This window comes from Montipora foliosa, chromosome 2, assembly GCF_036669935.1.
Source record: "Montipora foliosa isolate CH-2021 chromosome 2, ASM3666993v2, whole genome shotgun sequence".
NCBI classification, from domain to species: Eukaryota; Metazoa; Cnidaria; class Anthozoa; order Scleractinia; family Acroporidae; genus Montipora; species Montipora foliosa.
In genome coordinates this window covers 63387931-63407930 of record NC_090870.1, presented here as the reverse complement: position 1 = coordinate 63407930, position 20000 = coordinate 63387931, and the positions used below count along the sequence as shown (strand labels likewise).

Sequence of the window (20000 nt, the reverse complement as noted above, 5' to 3'; positions counted from 1 at the left end):
GAAACCATTCAGCAATTCACTTACTGGAACGCTTCCATGGCATCTCCCACAAGAGAGATGTGCATCACCTTGCAACAGCTTTTCTTTGATATCAGCCAAATCAATGTAAAACTGGTGACAGACGCTGCAAGATGCCTTAATGTTTGTCCCGCTGGACAAACCAAGTGTTTCGCAACATCTTTGAAGGAAGCTCCCGATTGCGTCTGCACCACTGCAGCAAGTATCTTGACTATTGGCTCGCACAGTCACCCGAATCTCTGTAACAGTTCTGTTAGTGACGCATGGACCACAATCGATACGCGACTGGTGCTGATCGTTGTGAATCACTAAAGAATACCTGCCTAAGGAGACACGACTGAACTCCTGTAGGACACTCGCAGCGACAGTTTGGAAGACTGAATGAAGGACATAGGGAGGAGCATTTATTATCAGATGCCTGTAGAGGGTGTATGTTGATTTTTCAACCAGACTCCAACTCTCTTCCGGTATGGAACAGAGATATGGGACGATGTCAATTTCTGATTTATTCATCCTCTCCAAAGCCAGACCCTTTGAAATAAGTAGATTGGCAACATGCTGCTTTGCTGTTTCTGTGGAAGAGGGTAAGAGGGATAAAACAAGAGAATATGCTCTCAATAAATGCTTCTTATCGATGAAAAATGCAAGTAACACAATTGAAAACGTTTCGATGTTCTTTGCAGTAAGTTAGAGAAACTAAAAGTTGAAGAGATAAAACTGAATCAGCAGAATAGTATCAAATCAAGATTCTCCCGACGTTCAGCAAAGTCGAGCAACCAAATTGCATGAAATTTATAACATGACCAATGCTTTCGGAACAGAAAAAATGTTATTATCCATACCCAGGTGGTCCTTTTCTAACGATCCTAGATGGCTAGACTTGGCCATTTCACTTAAATGTCTTGAAAGCCAGAAGGGTTGCAGAACCAGGAAGAGTGACTCTTCTCTTATCAGCAGGCCCAATCCTATGGCTTCAAGTTGCTCAGCTGCTTCCCTGCAAAAAGACTCTCTCTGGATACCACATTCTGCGGCAAGGCACTTGATAGAAGTCTCGTCGAGGGTCTCAACGCCAGATTTCTTCTTTTCCGCGACCTTTTCGACTAGGCACTCGAATCGGTTCGACACGAGCCTTTGATATGTTGTGGAGTGTTTCACCAGTAAGAAAATTTCATCAAGGAGTTCACGATGTTCTGAAGCGAAGGTGATCCCAGCAAAGATGCATCTTTTCAGCTGTGGGTTTATCTTCTGAAATGGTTTCAAATCAATCTCATTGGCATATGTAGCACTGAGATTTACTCCCAAAAGGATCACGTTTGATGAAGGAGCTGAGAGGAATAGCTGATGAAGCCAAAGGCTTAGATTCTCCTCGGAAAGGTTGCCTTCCCAAACGTAGACATAGATTCCACCATTTGTCACCGAAGCCATCTGAAAGGCCTCTTGAGTCTGTAAATCAGTAGTGACGCTAGGGACTCCCCATAACTCAATTCCTGGATCTCTGACGGCGATGGCTTGCTGGAGAACACCTCCAACTTCTCTCAAGCACTCGATGTTGGAGCCGACCAATGAGACTTTAGTCCTTTTCAACACCGCACCATTCTCTGCGATCACCTTTAATGGGCTTCCAAGGATGTTCTGACCATTTCTTGTAAGAAAGACGTTGAAGGCACCTTCGGAATAGAAAACCACCGAGGCAACGAAGGCCCCGTCAGTTGTGTGTGACCTTTTTATAGTACCTTTTGAATGAATTTTCCTTGCATCATGCGAAGCAAATGATGTCTCGGCACGAAATTCCTGCAATAAAATACATACAGTTAAATGGCATTCCACTTTATCAGTACCGCCGACCAGTGCGCCGCCTCAGTCGGTGACCATTGGAATACCGACCGAACCAACACTCAAGATCTTTAAATAACTGAGGGAGAAAGTGCTGCCTTTTGTAATTGCATCCGCAAATGGTTAGACTTTCAAGTCTTCTCGAGAAGGACTATAAACCGCAGGCCCCGTTTCAACACACTTAACTTTTTCATAAACTCTGTCACAGTGGGACGTTAAAGATCCCACACACTATTCGGGACGAGCAGGCCACGAAGTTCCCGATGTTGTGGTCTGGTCTGGATTATTGAGGCCAACAAGGTTATTAGTGATGTGATACTACAGTAAAAACCCGCGTATAGAGCGGTTTTCAAATGAGTGTCGTAAAACCAAACCAAAGTAATTACTTTGGCCAATCAAAAAGGACGGAGACAATCCAGTAAACCAATCAAAACTCAAAGTAATCACACTAGCCGACACAAAGCGCGGGAAAATGTGCACGTGAGAGCCACGATTGATTTTGGTTTTGCTTCTGATTGGTTGAAAAAGTGGCGCGAGAACTTTGAACCAATCACTGAGTCAAGTAATGCAAAACCAAAGTAATTCGCTAATTACTTTCGACACTCAATTGAAAACCGCTCTAAGAAACTAGATCTTTCCAACTTTGCCTAAATAGGTTCTTGTAGAAAAGGTATTTGGTGGGATTTTAGGCTACTTAGGTTCTTAAATAGGTTCTTAAGTTGATAGGGGCACTAGCGAGTTGCACAGATAACTATACTACAGAGCATACATGATATGGAATAGGTATAGCCGTGAGTGCTGTATTAAATAATTATCTAGAAAACAGTTTAGATGATAACCATACATTGAATTTATTTTTCCAAAGTACTAGCATGCATTTTAGTTCGTTCTTGGAATCTTACTGACTGAGTGAAACCTATACTAAAATTTCTTTCTGAATTTTCATCGCTGCCTTCGTTTGTGTAAAGAAGAAGCTATTGAAAATTTTAGGTTAAACAGGTCCTTATGAAAAGGGACTTTAAAATGATAATTTAAGCCTAACAGGTTCTAGAATTTTAGGTTCTTAACGCGGGTTTTTTACTATATCAGGAGCGAGCCTCATTAAGTAAAGTGTTCACCTGACTTACGCAAACAGTAGAGCGTTTTCTCATTTGCCGAATTGGTCCCCTCAAAAAAGAGGTAAAACTTGAGGTAGGCAAGAAACTGTTACAGTTGTCAGTTTGTTCAAAGGCTAGTGAGGCTGCTTTAATAAAAATACTTAATTGACCACTCCCAGGGTCAATGACAAAAACCTCGCTAGAAAGCATGATGAAATAACAGGCCAAGTAAAAAAGCCTTAATATTAACTGAATGAAAAAAAAAACCGGGTGAGAAGATGCTCTTACCTCACATAAGCCACCGCCAGAGTTTCCAGCCCTCTGAATAATCTCGACTGTTAGCGGCTGTCCAACCAAAGCAAGGTGATGACCAGCAACTCCAGCATCTCCTGTAAGTTTCACCTCATATCCCACGGGAGCGACAGGTCTATTTTCCAGTTGCTTTGTGGGAGCTGCGAAGTTAAAGGGTTTTGTTGGTGATAGTTTCCTCTTTATCTTTTCTCCTCTTGAAAGATCAAGCTGACCCCAAAAATATACCTAAAGGACAAGAAAACAACGAAAATTCAAAATTTATAGGTCGCAGGATCAAATCTGCTGCCTTTGCAACAACATCTGCAAATGGGTGGAGTCTCTAGTCTTCTCTGGCAAAGACGATAAACCGACGTATACGCCCCTTTTCACAACCCTTCAATGTTCATAACCCTGCGGGACGTAAAAGAAACCACACGTCATTCTCAAAGAGCAGGGCACTGAGTTCCCGATGTTGGGATCTGTCTGTTGTATACTCTATTCTCTGTTAAGCTTACTGAACCTCGGAGTTCGACCTGTGTAAGTTACTCCATCTACTACTGCTGACTCTCAATGGATCTTGTCCTTTAATGTATAAATGAAATATTTAGTTTTGAGTGAAAAAGTTTGGAAACATCCGCTTTTTCCTCTGCTCACCAGCAAAGATCCACCTTGAAAGGGACCATCAGCGTTGTCGGCACCCAGCTAGCAGCAGGGATTTTAATCTTATCGCTTTTGTTTTACTTGCCGTTACACGACCGTCTTCACCGCTGCTATTTTCCTTCCCCGCAAGTAAAATCTCTGACACGAAATGATAGTTTCTTTAGCCTATGCTATCATTACTGCGTAAACCCTTAACTTGTATTAACATTCTTGGAAGTGAAAGTACACAGCGCGGAAAAGGAATTACGGAAACTACGGAGGAGCGACGCATAGCCTCCCAATTCGGTGCGGTGCGGGTGCACGAAAGTTTGCTCTGTTGTAATCTGGAAATTTTGAGACCAATTATTGTCGTCAATATGCCCATGTTACTATCAAGTCGTTACAGAAAGAAAATAACACTCTTTAAGTTAAATTGCTGCCTTGAGGAAGAATTTTGATGGTTTTCAACAGTTTGTGAAGACAAGTGAGGCACATACTTGTTCGGTGGACGAAGAGACATCGACCCATTTGGAGGTCTATGGCAAATCGTATGATAGCCTTATCAAATTCCAAGAGGAGGCAAGAGGAAAGCTTAGCTCGCTCTGGTCCCGCCTCGATGAGCTGGCTGCCAAGGTGGACGATCAGTTCACTCGATCACTCTCGATCAGTTCCTACACTACAGTTATCAGTTTAACATTAAGATCCTTGGTTATCCTGAAACTGATACCAACAAATCAGCTTCTACAAACACTGCTTTATGCCTAAAGTTTTTTAAGGAAACAAGAGTGGACATTTCATGCTATGACATTGACATTGCCCATCGAGTTTCCAAAAGAAATGCAACTCCTTGTCCAAGACCAATAGTTTGCTAATTTACAAGAAGGATTATCAAGGAACAAGTCACGAAACAAACGGAATGATGCTTGCAAAGTTACAGCAACTTCTGTTTCAATTCTGTTGGTATTCCAGCCGACTGCTCTTTTGAAGACGTGAGGTTATTCGACCATCTCACTCCCCAAATCCAACAACTTCTGGTAGATGCCAAGAAATTTCAAAATCGGAATGGCTACAAATTTTGCTGGGCGAAGAATTTTGTTGTTCATCTGCGTCAAACCGAAGATTCTCGTCCACTTTTAGTCAAGTCTCGTGCTGATTTAGAGAACTTTGTGGAACGACAAGGCCGTCCTTTGAGCTAAGTAACTTCTTTTATCGTTTTTAGTTTACATGTTTTCTTGTTTCTATAATGTATATATATATATTAACGACTGTACTCTTATTATTGATTGTCTTTGCAATATTATTGTGTGGCAAATAAACTTTCATTCATTCAACAGAACAAGACTGGAATGCGCAAACAGTTAACACAAATTGTCCAGTTACCGTGAACTTCAACTACAGTTAAACTTGGGGAAAACGGTGAGAGATTACCAGAAAGATAAATCTGTAATATAACTTAAAGCTGTTTGTTGTAAAAACTCATTATTAATGCTGCTAAATTTGCAAATGCGAAGAACGAAGCCCTATTACTGGGTTATCACGATAAGGGATTATTTATTTATTTATTTATTTTCTTGAAGGAGACTTTATTCAAATTCCACAGTTTCACTTGCTTCCTTAATTTCGTTCATCCAAAGGTTACAAGATCAGCTCTAAATCATCTGAAAAACGTATTACAAATCACAGTTGAACAACTTATCATCCTTCCGTAATCCTGGTTTAGTTCCTTGCAAACTGTTAAAATCTGCCGTGGCGAAGACAAAAAGACACTTGTTCCTTGAAAACTGTTTAAGTCTGCAGTGGCAAAGACGAAAAGACTTGTTCCTTGAAAACGGTTTAAATCTGCCGTGGCGAAGACAAGAAGACAACATCTGTCTGTACTCCAGTTCTCTCAATGCTCAAAAATCTAAAATTCCGTAATTGCGTGTTCTGTAGTCCAGTCCAAAGTTCTAATTTTACCATTAATAATCTTGATTCTAGTATTGGAGTAACTTGGGCTTTTACTTCGTGTAGAAGACGCATATGACGTAACAAAAGCTTTAGGGGTCTTTAGGAATTTAGAATTCTGATTAGGTATTGTTTCACGATTTTTGTTCTATTGTTTTACGTCATGTGTGTCTTCTACACGAAGTAAAAGCCGTAACTTGTACAAAACGTTCCACAATACCTTGAAATCTCGTGAAGAAAAAAAGCTGAAATCCAGTAGTCCAGTCCGGGTTCATAGCGCCAAAACTCTCTCAATCATCAATTCAAAACTCAAACAAAAGCTACAAGTAGTAAATAGTTCTGAGAAACTACAAAAGTTCGTCATGATTCTACACTCGAGCTGAACAAAAAACTATCAAAAACAAAACCAAAAAAACCTAGTGAAAAAAGTACCGTACGTTGTACAATGGTACTTAGCCCTTGGCCCAGAAACTAATCTTAGCCAAAAGGCCGAGAAGCGATCAGGATACGGGATATTTAAGTAAAAACAAAATTACGTTCAAGTTTTCTATCGTAAATCGAAAGTGACATCGATTTTAGCGGCCGCCTGTGATCAAGTTACCTTGCGTGTTTAATACTAACAACTCAAGAAACAAACGATGCATCTGTGACAAAGTGACGGCAAGTCACGGGGTTTTTGTTAGTTTGTTTTTTCTTACTTTCAAGTGTTATAAAGTTCGACACAAAGATGACACAAAGATGATCGTTGATGCTTGTTGATGCTAGTTCGACTAGTTCAAGTGTCAGCTGAAGTTGAGCTCCTCCGAATGGGGTTAGTACGTGGATTGAGGACCACTGCGAAGTTTATTTGGCCGTTGGCAGCTATTTTCGTACTTTCTTTCTTCGCCAAAACGGCTGAACAATCTGGTTCCCGAGAAATATTGGAGTATTCGTTCCAGGCAATTATACTTTTAATGAAGTATTCCCTCTACGCAAAATAATGTTCACAGTGGAACACACAAGAACGAAGCAAGATATATAAAGAAAGAACGTAGAAAACTCTCCTTACTTTAAAGCTTGACGTTCTCGAAAAAAAAAAAGGATCTGTCCAATAGGTTAATACTATGTCAATCATGGCTGGCGGAAAGATTCCAAAATAAATATTTGCTCTTATCTAAATATCTGAAGTGTGTCACGATGGCCCAGTGGTCTAACAGACTACCGTAAAGGTTGGGAAAGGATGGGTGTTGTAATCGCGGCAGGGAAGTTTGAAAATACTGAAGGATATAAAGATAGATTCACCCGATCGGAGCTTAATTCGATACCCGTGGGGTATGCACATTTGTGACTACCAACCAAAAACAAGGCAATCGACTGCTTTTAGGACGTGGTATGCCTTCGGCATTCCAAGTAAAAAGGAATCGTTCTTGGCACAAGTATTTCTTGAGGAAAAAATCAATTAATAGCGGTAAAGATTGATGCAAAAGGTAAGCAAAACAAAAGCGACGAAAAAAAAACATTCGCTAGTGGGGTAGCGTCATCTGCTAACCAATCGAGTTCTTTTAGTTTCCGTTTTGGGAACAAAGCTCAAGTTGCCAACATAATTATGAAAAACAAAACAAAAAAGGCGAAGACACATCATGAACGTCATTTCAGCGACGCAAATCGCTTAATCTTGATCACCGACACTTTTTGAAAGCAAGAAAACATTACTCGCCTTTCCATTTTCTGTAACAACAGAAGTACTTGCCCATCCACAGCATACATTCTTCACTCTTTCAAATTCTGTCAATGGCACTAACTGGAATATTTGGGCAGATTTAAAGGAACCAATGCCAAGCTGACCCGAGCCACCTTCACCACATGTGAACAAAGTTCCTTCGGTTGATAGAGCAGCACAGTGGCTTGCTCCACAGGCAATTTGCACTATTATCTCATTGTTAAGTTCCATGTGATGCATCACGTGACCGCCTGGATACCAACTATATACATCGCCGATGCTGGAGCAGAATAGAAACGTGCTGAGAGTCGCTTCAACTGCAATAACACCTCCACAAAATGATGGTATAGGGACAAACTCCAATGCTGGTAGACTTGGAGGTTCAGTGTGTTCCTTCATATTTTGGAACAAGGCATGTGTGAGTTTCTCAGACGGAATGTTTTGTCCCTGTGGTAAAAGTTGATAAACCCACAAACCTAGGTCTGCGTAGAAGATCTTGCCTTCTTCATCAACGCTGACCAAAACAGACTCCACTGAAGAAAGTGTTATTAAGTTGGCCTTGTTGCAGGTTATCAGTGGTATGGTATCATCGGCAGCTTGGAAATCAAAATCAAAATGCACTCCTGCACAAATGAACAGCTCGCTGTCAAATGTTAATGCAACGGTAAGCTCGACGAACGAGTTTTTCAACAACACAATACATGTAGTAACATCACGAATACTGATGTCCTTCAGAGGAATTGCGTTTTCCAGCTTCTTTCCATAGTGGCATTTACCCCACACAATTACGTCGGCATCTTGCGTCAAAACCATTGTGTAGTTTTCGTTACAACAGATCTGTTCCGCCCTAAGATTAAAATGTAAACGACGCTGACCAAAAGTACCAAAGAAAGAATTTACTTTCCGCGATAACACGGAACATATAAAAAATCAGGCGACGGTGGCGATCAAATGAAGATGACATAGAAAGAAGTAAAAATGAAAAATGACTGTTGAGGGAATTCAATTAAGGGCCCACTCAAGTGTTTTTTTTTTTTTGGGTGGGTTGCTAAGGATGAAATGGTTGAGCAATTTGAGAGAATTTGGCATTATTTTGGTCAGTTTCCAGTTTTGTAAACCAATGACCCTACATATGACGTCTCAATGCCACGCCCATGGTCACGTGATCAATAAGAGAAAATTCCAAATTTGTCAACGTCCTACACAATTTGGGTATTTAATCAGCGGTTTGATAATTTGTATTCGTTTTTGCATACAGCCAAGCATGGTTTTCTTTTTATTTTGAAAAATGTTCTTTTTACAGAGGTAAACGATACTGAAATACCCATAACATTTTCAAAAAAGGTGATTTGAAAAAAATCAATGCTTAGCTATATTCTGTAAGTCGGGCAGAAATTTAGCTTTTTCTCAAACCGGAAGTCAGTTCGTTTACGCACGCGCAGTTGATCTGACAGCAAGCGCGAGGAAGAGCGAGGAAAAACCTTCTATGCAAACGACAATTAGGAGATTGCCATCAAATTTCCCAGGTCAGTGAGTGGGTTTTCCGGTCACCTCACGATATGATGACGTCAGTCACCGGAAGTAACATTTCACTTCCTTAGCAACGCGCGAAAGATCCGTCTGTGGGCCCTTAAGGTGGGGTAGGGAAGCTTGTCATTGTCGTTCATTTGTTGTAGCCGCATTTACCTTGAACATGACAGTGATCAGCTCGAAAGCTAAGGGTCACTCTGGTCATTGCGCACACCTCAAGTTGTTCTTTGGCTACATTAGATTACTTTATGTCTATTTATGCTTTCGTTCTTACAACCGTGCATACGGCGAGAGCTCCTGAAATTTAAATTGACCAATCAAACTTCAACGAGTGGGAAAAACTGTGCTATCCGACGTCACGTCAATTGTTCGCGATTAATGGGCCAGAAAAGCGTTTAAGAGATTCTGCGGAACCTTTTTTGCCAACAAACTTTGGGTCCAAAACTGGGTTGCCAGCTAGCGGCGATTCGAACGTCAGCTGTTGTGCTTTGGCTGTTATTCAGTTGTGCTTTTTCTAACTATTTTAAGACGAATTCAGTTTAGTATTTTCGAATCAAGTGTAAGAAGACGTCAAAACTGTATTGATAATGTATTTATTTGTGTTAACTCCGCGAAAAAAGACTTTGATGACATCCTTTCGACAGGGTAGATCGATCACAACGTCGTTTGCCCACGGAAATACACCGTTTCCGGTGAAAAAGCAAAGGACTGACAGGATAGCACAGTTTTGATTGCCGCGCGCACTGCGGGCGCGGGTTCCGTATGCAAGGAAATAATATACATGCAGTTGAACCCCGTTATTTCGAAGACGCAAGGGAAAGAGAAAATAGCTCGAATAAGCGGGGGTTCGCCGGGAAAAAACCGGTTCAGGCTTCAGCACAAAATACTGTACACGAAATATATCGAGACCCTTGGAAGGCCTTTCACGTGCGTTTGGTCTCTCCGTCTCATTCTCTCTTTTTATCCTTACTGCTCGGTCACTTGACAACCAAAACTACGGCAATCGGTCTCTAAAGACCCAGTGTTGCTTCCAATTCTCCTCTGCCAGTCCGTACGCAATAAGACTGCAGTTTTCCAAGAATATCTGTGCAGTAATAAGATTGATGTATGTGCATTAACCGAGACTTGGCTATCCTCAGACGATGCGGCGGTTAGAGCTGAATGCACTCCTATTGGATACATGTTTCATGATGAAATACGCTCTCAACCAGTTGGGGGTGGTATCGCTCTGTAGTGGTCACTTAATTTCCGGACATTTGGAAAGAGGGTTTAGTGAGACCAAAGTTAAACAAAGTCAACATGGATCTGATAAAGAAAAAATTACCGGCCCGTCAGCAATCTCGCATTTCTTTCAAAGATCACTGAAAGGGCAGCTGCACTACAAATCTTTGATCACGTGCCGTCCAATCAGATGCTTCCAGAATTTCAATCAGCCTACCGCAAAAATCACAGCACGGAAACTGCCTTACTGCGCATGCGCAACATCATACTCGTCAACATGAACAAAAAACAAGTCACCTTACAAGCAAGCACCTGCCAACTGCGCACAGTTATGCCGATGATACCGGTATCTATCTGGCTTTCAATCCAAATGATGATTCTGATCAAGACGCCGTCATTGCAGCAATGGAAACGTGCCTCTGTGACATCCGCAACTAGATGATCAATGATAACCTCATAATCAATGATTCCAAGACTGAGTTTATGCTCATTGGGACTAAGGCGCAGCTACAGAAAACTAAAAGCGCTACTCTAACTATTGGCGAATCCATCATCTCTGCGAGCACGGAACTCCTTAGAAACTTAGGGGCCTGGTTTGACTGCCATTTCAACCTGAACTTCAACATAACCAAAACTTGTAGGAGTGCTTTCTTCATCTACACAATATTAGACGCGTCAGAAAATAACTAAGCATAGAATTTGCCGAGAAATTAATCCACGCTTTCATCACAAGCAGATTGGACTATTGTAATTCACTTTTATACGGAAAACCCAACTGCGCTCTTACTAAACTGCAGCGCGTTCAAAACGCAGCTGGAAACTGCGTACTGCCATATCACACCTATATTATACAAATTACACTGGCTACCTGTAACGTTGAGAATAGATTATAAGATTATTACAATCACTCATAAAGCAATCCACGGTACAGCTCCTAATTATTTATCATCTCTTGCAAACTTTAAGCCTAATTCATCCTACAGCCTCAGATCAAATAACAAATATTTGCTTTCAAATCCAAATATCAGGACTTTCTCTACTCTTGGCGATCGAGCATTTGTAGCCGCCGCACCAAAACTCTGGAATAATAATCGCCGGTCCGTTAGATCTTAGATGCACTTCCGATTTAAAGTTTTTAAACCTAATTTGAAGACACTTCTTTTTAAAAAAGCTTTTTCTGATACAGTATTGTAATTCATAGACTAGATAATTATTCATTCATGTAATTTTTACTATACATTGTTATATTTTACATACTGGTAATATATTGTTCTTTTATCGTAAGGCGCATTTGAAAACTGCATAGTTGAATTTGCGCGGTATAAATAAATGTTATTATTATTATTATTTCATAGTCATACTGTTCAGCTTAAGGTTTTACCAGCTGGTAAAATTGTGGTGTCGGGCAACAACAAGTTGCCAATGAACACCAAAATGTTTCTTTTCCCTGTCCTTTACATTTCCGATACTTTTTTCTAAGTATCCTTGCTGATCCCAGCAATGCAGACGTCTGGATTAAGGTAATTGATGTGTCTACTCCTATGCCCTTTAACTTGCCCTTCAGTCGCAAGGGCACTGTTTCTAAAGCCCCCAATACAATTGGTACGACTTTGGTTTTCACTTCCCACATCCTCCACAATTCTCTGGCCAGATTTTGATACTTTTCAACCTTCTCGGCCTCCTTTTCTTTTGCTTCACTGTCTTCTGGAATTGCCACGTCTATTATATGACAGCTTTTCTTGCTTTTGTCAACAAGCACTAGGTCTGGCCTCCTAGCCTCGATGTTATGGTCTGTCCGTATGCTGAAGTCCCAAAGGAGTTTGTAGTTCTCATTTTCCAGTACGCTCTCAGGGACGTGACTGTACCATTTATCATTCCGGTGGAACCCGCATTTTCCCGACAGATCCCAGTGAATTGCCCTGGCTACATTATCATGTCTTTTCTTGTATTCTTTCTGTGCCAATTTTGAACAACCGCTGACGATGTGACTTACAGTTTCATTTTTGTCTCTGCACATTCTACATTTAGCATCTATCTGGTATTTGTCAATGGTTTTAATATAATTTGTCGGTAATGCTTGATCTTGTGCAGCAATTATTAGTGCTTCTGTCTCTCTCTCAAGACTTCCTTGCTTCAGCCAGCTCTTCAGTCTCTCTTACAAATTGTCCATGTAGTGGCTTTTCTTTCCATTCTTGGGTGTTTTCATCACTTCTTTTTACTTTAAAACTGGTTGCCGTTTCCTGACTTCCAGTAACCTCTGCCCTAACTGCTTTCACCAGTTCTTCTTCACTCGATTGGACATATGTTTCCAATGATACCCTTGCTTGGTTTATACAGTCCTCTACTGATATGAGTCCTCTACCACCGTGCTTCCTTGGGACGTAGATTCTTGCAACACAGTCTCTTGGGTGCAGGCCTCCGTTCATTGTTAGTAATTTTCTTGTTCCTAAGAATTTATTATTATTATTATTATTATTATTATTATTATTATTATTATTATTATTACAAAATGTTGTAAGCAGTTTCCACGCATTTTTCGGCAATGAGCCTGGACCCTAGTTAAACATACTCTGGGCTCGAAATTAAAAATATATAAAATTAATGTCGCAATTTTGCAACAAGTGAAGATATGACAATTTACCCGCAAGTTACATTCGCAAATTAAATTGTATCATGTTTTGTAATCGTATGGGAAATAGAAGCCCGCAATGGGTTGCTGCGGTCCAACCACAGTACAATTTTGCTTCATATCTCCGAATTAAAACAAATTTCATGACAAGAAACAAAATAATTTTTATCGCTTTATTTATTTTAGCGAAAGTTGCGGCAAAATGCCAACTGCTGACCCTTTTATTTCAACGGTAAAAGCTGGTCGCAAATTAGAGACTCCTCCAGGTATTTCAATCGCAAAGGGAAAAAACTCAAGCGCAAACGCGACTGTATTGGTCGCAATTTCGAGTCTTGATTTACCATAAGCATGTAAATACATTGGACGGGCCTAATCATTAGTTTTATAAATTGTTTAAATTTCAGAATAATCAACGCATGTTCACGCATAATATGGCCAAAAATTTCCGCATAATCTTTGATTTTTTTCCGAATCCTATCAGAAGCCTAGTATCTAGCTTACAATAAATATGATATAAAGTATGAATAAAGTAACAATTATGGCAATAAAATTATACAGATGAAAATTACAACTGATCAGTACCTGATCATAATCTTTTAAAGTTCATATGCCATTTGGAATTCAATAGGTGACTTTTAAGAAGTCTTTTCAAAGACTGTACACTATTTGCAGAGCGGACTGCATTAACTAATTTATTCCATAACGATGGCGCAGCTGCGGCAAAACAACGATAACCAAGTGGACGTAGAGTTTTTTTTCTGGGTGGTTGCAGTAAAAATTCACTAGACGATCTTAGGGCGCTTTCCATTTGACAGAACTGACCGGCCAGACCAGGCATTTGGGAGGAATAACTCTAAAACGCCTTCAAATTAACAAACCTCGAGGATGATATATACTGCTTTTCCACAAGGATATGAGGGATTATCGTGCAAGTGTTCCTTCAAATTGTTGCATTTTCTTTGCAAAATGACGGGTCTGGCCGGCCAGTTCTGACAAAAGGAAAGTGCCGTTAGTCTTGTGGGTAATAAGTTCGCTGAGATACGCTGGTGCAAGTCCATGGATAACTTTGTAGGTAATAAGTAGGATCTTAAACTCGATGCGGTATTTGATAGGTAGCCAGTGGAGTCTTCTTAAAATTGGTGAAATATGATTGAAACGAGTTATCTTACAAATGAGCCTGGCGGCAGTGTTTTGAACACGCTGGAGTTTCTGCAGTTCAGTGGCAAGCAGGCCGTAAAGAATAGCACTGTTGCAGTAGTCCAAACAGGAAACGACAAAGGCATTAACTAAAGTTTGAGCATTATCGAAACTCAGAAATTTCCTGATTCTTCTAATATTATGTAGATGAAAGAAAGCAGATTTGCATGTCTTATAAATATGAGTATCCATTTTCAGTTGGTAATCCAGCCAACATCCAAGATTCCTGACTACAGTGGAAGATGAAGCAGTCGTACCCCCTACATACAATGTTAAGTTCGACAGTTGCTGCCTCGTCCCTATCTCAATGAATTCCGTTTTGTCATCGTTGAGCTTCAGCCGATCTATTAACATCCATTTTCTGATATCAGCAACACATCCCTGCATAGCTTCAACAGTGTCAGCGGCATGTTTAGGATCGGGCTTGAACGCAATATAAAGCTGTGTGTCACCGGCTTAAGCATGAACTTGTGGAAGATGACGTTCAACGATGGTGAACAGCTTGCTGACATACTACGATTCTCAATTGAGTATGACACTAGGGAAGTTTGGTGACAAAGTTTCATCGTTAAAGTTACCATGTTGTCAAGGGCAACTTGCTTCGTTTCCAAGGGTAACTTTTCGGGGTTTGACGTCATTTAACTGGTAACGGTCGCCAGTTTGAATTTAACCGTTACCATTTGTAGATTTTGGCGGGCTCATCGCTCGTGACGGCAAGACCCTAAAAGTTACTCTTGGAAACGAAGGAAGTTGCCCTTGACAGCATGGTAACTTTAACGCTGAAACTTTGTCACCAAACTTCCCTAGTGTCATACTCAACTGAGAATCGTAGTAGATGACAAACAGAAGAGGACCGAGACAGGATCCTTGGGGGACCCCATCCTTTACATCAAATTTCCTGGATGTATGACCGTAAATAGATACTGATTGCGTCCGTTTGTACAGGTACGATTTGAGACAAGAGAGCACGTCGCCAGAGAAGCCAAAGTCCGAGTGAAGTCGATTCAGCAGAATAGAATGGTCGACAGTGTCAAAAGCAGCGCTTGAGACTAACAGAACCAGAAGAGTGAGGTGTTGTTTATTAATATTCATCAATATATCGTTCTTAATGCGAGATAGTTCAGTTTCATTTCTGCGGAACTGACGATAGGAAGACTGGGCTTTAGGGTAGAGATTACGCAAAGTGAAGAGAACGTGAATCTGGTTAAAGACAACACGCTCAACAAGTGTAGAGACTAAGGTGAGATTTGATTTGGAAAGGTGTGCTCTGCATTTGGTTCCTTAAGCTTTGGTTGAACAACGGCGTGTTTCCAGCTGTCAGGAAAACCTCTTGAAGAGACATATTAATCATCCTACTGAGAACTGGAAGTAAAACGTCTAAGCATTTGTAGCCAGGTGACGCAGGCATGGGGTCATCACAACAGGACTTCCTATTTGAATTAGCAATAAGTTTAGTAACGTCAACTTCAGTGAGAGGATTGAATACGTCAAAACAGGCAGGAGACACAGAGCTGGCAGGGTATGACGCATCTATGACATCCACTGGAAGTGGCACTGTCCAATTTAGACCGAATGACCTCTACCTTCTGAATGAAAAAGTTTCCTATGTCATCAGCATGTTGTACCCTATCATCTTGGTAGCCTTGAAATTTAACGCCGCCTCATGATTTAAGATAGTTTTTGCTAAATTAAACAATTTGCGAGGATTGTGACTGTTCTCCTGTATCAAGCTGAAATAATACTCTTTGCGAGCCTTTTTATCTTGTTTTTCTTGGCTTTGTTGATCAGAACATCAGAGTCTTGTTTCGTTCTTCTCCGGTCCATTTCCTTTCAGCACAGCGGCGTTCTTTTTTAGCAGTCTTGATTTTTTGACCAAACCAAGATACAATAGGTCTCTTTGTTAATAACTTGTTGTCATTAAGGTATCGTTGTAACACTTAACGACGTCATTAAATTCAAGTGATAGCATGTTGTTGTTACATATATCTGACTTTGATAGTTCATCTCGTAGAACGTCAATGTTAATGGAATTGATTTTCCTATCAGAAATTTGTGACTTTTTATATGAAGGTTTCTTAATATGAACAGTACAATGGAACGGCATGTGATCCATGGAGGATAGATAAGCAGTCGGTCAGAGCTCCTGGTGACGATAAGATCCTACGTGTGTCCACTAACATGTGATTAAGTCCAATATAATTTGTTAAGGAGCTGACGAAATCGGTATGCACCGGGGGTCACTGATGCCATTTACATGAATGTTGAAATCTCCTGTAATCAAGAGATGGTCAGCACACAGGACAATATATTCCATATAATCAGCAACTACTTTTGCTACTGGATGAGACTCAGAATACGGTGATCTGTAAATAATGATCAGATGGATGCGCTGATTTCCAGATATCATGTTCCATTCTGAGTATTCGAAGGACTGCAATTCACCGGAGGCCTGCTGGGTGGCATTTTCATAATCTCTGAACATTATTCCAGTACCACCACCACGACGGCCAAATCGTGAATTATCCAGAAGGTAGATTGGGCAATTCGAATTGTGCGCAATGGGACAATTGTCACGATGTTCTGACAGTGTCTGAAGTTAGTCAACCACCTTTTAAATTAAACATCGAAATAAAAGGAAAGCATCAAGTCCATAGGAGATGAGAATTAGTTCGAATAAGCGGGAATTCGGAATAACCGAGTTTGAATTAAGTGTAGTAAAACGACTCCAAACTGAAAGGGGCAAAACCAAGGGAAATGAACATTTGCTCGAAATAGTGGGAAGTTCGAAATACCCGAGTTCGAAATAACGGCGTTCAACTGTAGTTAGTTTCGTAAATAGTGCATCTACGCAATAAAATTGAAACTTGAAGCTGCCCAAGTGTATTAAGCTGACCAACCTAATTATTATGCATATTTTTATTTGAAGGAAAGCATCTGTCCAATGTCCATGAAACTTGGCAAAAAGTTTGTCATCGGTGTTGTTATTAATTTGCCAAAATATTTTGCATCACATTTTGGTCATGTGACCCTAAAACAACTTATAACGTTTATATCCTTTACTCAAAAACGGGGAACATTTATACTTCAAATTTTGAAACAATTTGGTATTAACACGTTTAGTACAACTGTGCCTTCCGAATGCCGCCTTTTAATGTGGTACTCTGTATTTATCTATTAAGATATTTGGATGTTATCATGTCACGTGATCTTTTTTCCTCAATTGTTCATTGCTCTTAACATGTGGACATAATTAAAAGGCAGCATGACAGAGCCTTTAGAATGGGTCATCGAATAATTATATAAGAAACAAGATTGATATAATGTAACTGAATGTTCCTCATTTCTAAGTAAAGAAAATAACTGTTATAAGTCGATTTTGGGTCACGTGACAAGAATGTGATACGAAACATTTTGGAAAAGTTATAACAATACCGATAACTAACTGCCTGTAAACTTTCATAGGCCCTGGACAAATGCTTTCCCTCCAAATAAAAATATGCATAATAATTAGGCTGGTCAAGCCTTAATACACTTGAGTGAACGGAGTCCCAGGCCTCTAGGAACTGAATATTTACATAACCGCAGTCTTAGTGGAACGCTTTTACAGCTGACGAAGATTGCATTTTCCGAATGAAACGTCCAATTTTATGGAGGCTTAAAATAGTTTCTCCTTCTTTCAAACAAATAAACATATTCTGTCCTTAGATAAGTTAAGGTAATCACATCAAAACGAAATTTGGCGAGGGTATTAAGTACCATCATAGATTTTTCACATCATATTTTCCTCCAAAATAACGTTACCATGGCAACGATATAAGGCATTTGAGCCTTAAAATCAAGATATATTGTCTTCTTTTAAAAAAACGGGACGGTGATATCTTCCCATCCAGCGTTACCAGGTAATGTTAGAAGTAATCTCTAAAATATTTAAAATTCAACAAAATCTGTAGGTCGGTTTTTCAGAAAAATAATTTTTTTAAATGTGAAAGACAAACGTTTTAAATTAATCTAAGCTAACACGCCAAAAATGCAAAAAAGTCACCGTCCGGAAGCAGAGATATAAATGAGTTAAGTTGCAAAATCAGGAAAAATGAGGGGGTTACAGGATCGGCATTTACGCATGCGTAACCCGCTAATTCCAGTGCACGAGCGAGTGAAGCTACAGGCCAAGACAAACGAGTTTAAGTGACCATTAAACCGTGTGTGTACAATTTTCGTAGTTTTCGTGAATAGGAGATGTCTATTGATATTCTTTATATATAGGAATCAGAAGAAAGGTGAGCGAAATTAGCGGTATTTGTTTATTTCTGGTGACCAATTTTGAATCATGAGCTGACGCTAGCAGCTTTTAGAATTTTGCGCGTGTGGCTTACGCGCGCGCGCTCAGCTGAAAACCCTTTCGAGCCTCCTTCAGATTTTTAGCTAGTGTGAGTACATTTTATTATTTCACATCATTCTCAACAGAATACGCACCTGACTTCGCTTCCTGCAGCATTGTTCCCAAGACAGACCTTACGCGGTATATCACTGCCCCCAGAGTTAGTAAAGTAACCAAGCTGCCCAAAAGCATTGCTACCACACGTGTAAACTTCTCCATCCTTTGTTAAAAATGCAGTGTGCTTGTCACCAGCTGACACTTGCGTGACAACGTTTCCGGGGTTGTAAAGAGCGTTAATACATACTGGAGCAAAGAGATTCTGACAGTGACCCACACCAAGGCGACCATGGGAGCCCCTCCCCCAAGCATAAGGAATTCCAGAATAAAGAAGCTGTCCGTCACCCGTAAAAACAGTGTGATGAGTGCCGCAAGAGATGGACCTCACTTTGATACTGGAGATTTGTCTGACTTTCTTCGGTGATGCAGCAAACTGAGTTAGCTGTGGATCTGCACACTCAAGACCCCACTGGTAAAGGTAACCTCCCTTCATTATGGCAGCAGCGTGATCACCTCTTGCATCGATGGCTTCCATGTTTTTCAGTGTCGTGACCTGCGTTTGAGAAAACAGATCAACCGTTAATTACCTCTACAAGAATTGTGATGATAATGTTTAATCCTCTAATTGGGAACGGGGTTGCTTTTAACCAGATGTCGATTTTAATGAGGGAGGAAAACCGGAGTACTCGGAGAAAAACCCTCAGTTTAGCTCGACCGGAACCACGAACCTACGACTAGGAGCGACAACTCCAATACTAAGCCTATGTCACGGCATTTTTACAGACCGATCTATTTTTAGACTACCTTTTCCCACGGAGAAAAAGGGCAGTTCCGGTTCGGTGACGCTATTACGTCAAGGTAGTTTTTTTAGGATTGGTCATCGAGCTCCTAGGAAAGTCTCACTCACGGGAAATTCAATCTAAAAATAAATTGATCTGTAAAAACGCCGTGACAGGAACTGAAAGCGATGTTGTTCGCTCCTAGTCATGGGTTCCTGCTGGAACTCAACCCACATACGGTTGCAGTGGTGTGAGGCGTGGTTGATGACCACAAAGCCATCCCTGACTTCTTAACATGTGGAATATAAGCATATAAAGCTAGGACGCACCAAAGTTGGCAATTGTCTGTCTTCTTCATCCCCATGGCCCAACTTTCCGAATGCCCCCTTTCCCCAAGAAAACACCTCGCCTTCCACGTTCAACATCAAAGTAAACTCAGCACCACAGGCAACCTGCTTGATTTGACAGTCAATTGATGCCAAGGGGGTGGGAATTGATATATCCTGTCGCTTGAGACCAAGAGCTCCACTGTCTACATGGCCCCACATCGACACGATGTGTTTGTCCCCTTCTAAAGCCACTGCGTGGGCATGACTGCAGGACATGTCTACAGATATCACTTGCTCAGCAATTTGCGAGGGTTGGAGTTGAAAATTTCTCTGAACGACGACTCTTTGGGAAGCTGTTG

At 40.6% G+C, this 20000-nt stretch overlaps 1 protein-coding gene across 1 annotated transcript in view; it reads right to left on the bottom strand.

The window, feature by feature from the left end:
• The window catches only part of LOC137985041 (uncharacterized), a 58301-nt gene that overhangs the window by 15810 nt on the left and 22491 nt on the right, over window positions 1-20000 (bottom strand). Inside the window, exons 4-9 of the mRNA XM_068832480.1 lie at window positions 19642-20000; window positions 18572-19086; window positions 7519-8368; window positions 3237-3485; window positions 861-1809; window positions 1-590 (exon numbers count right to left, since the gene is read on the bottom strand). The exon at window positions 1-590 is cut by the window's left edge and continues 61 nt beyond it; the exon at window positions 19642-20000 is cut by the window's right edge and continues 111 nt beyond it. Of these exons, the coding sequence (XP_068688581.1) occupies window positions 1-590; window positions 861-1809; window positions 3237-3485; window positions 7519-8368; window positions 18572-19086; window positions 19642-20000 (3512 nt within the window). The remainder of the gene's footprint in view (window positions 591-860; window positions 1810-3236; window positions 3486-7518; window positions 8369-18571; window positions 19087-19641) is intronic.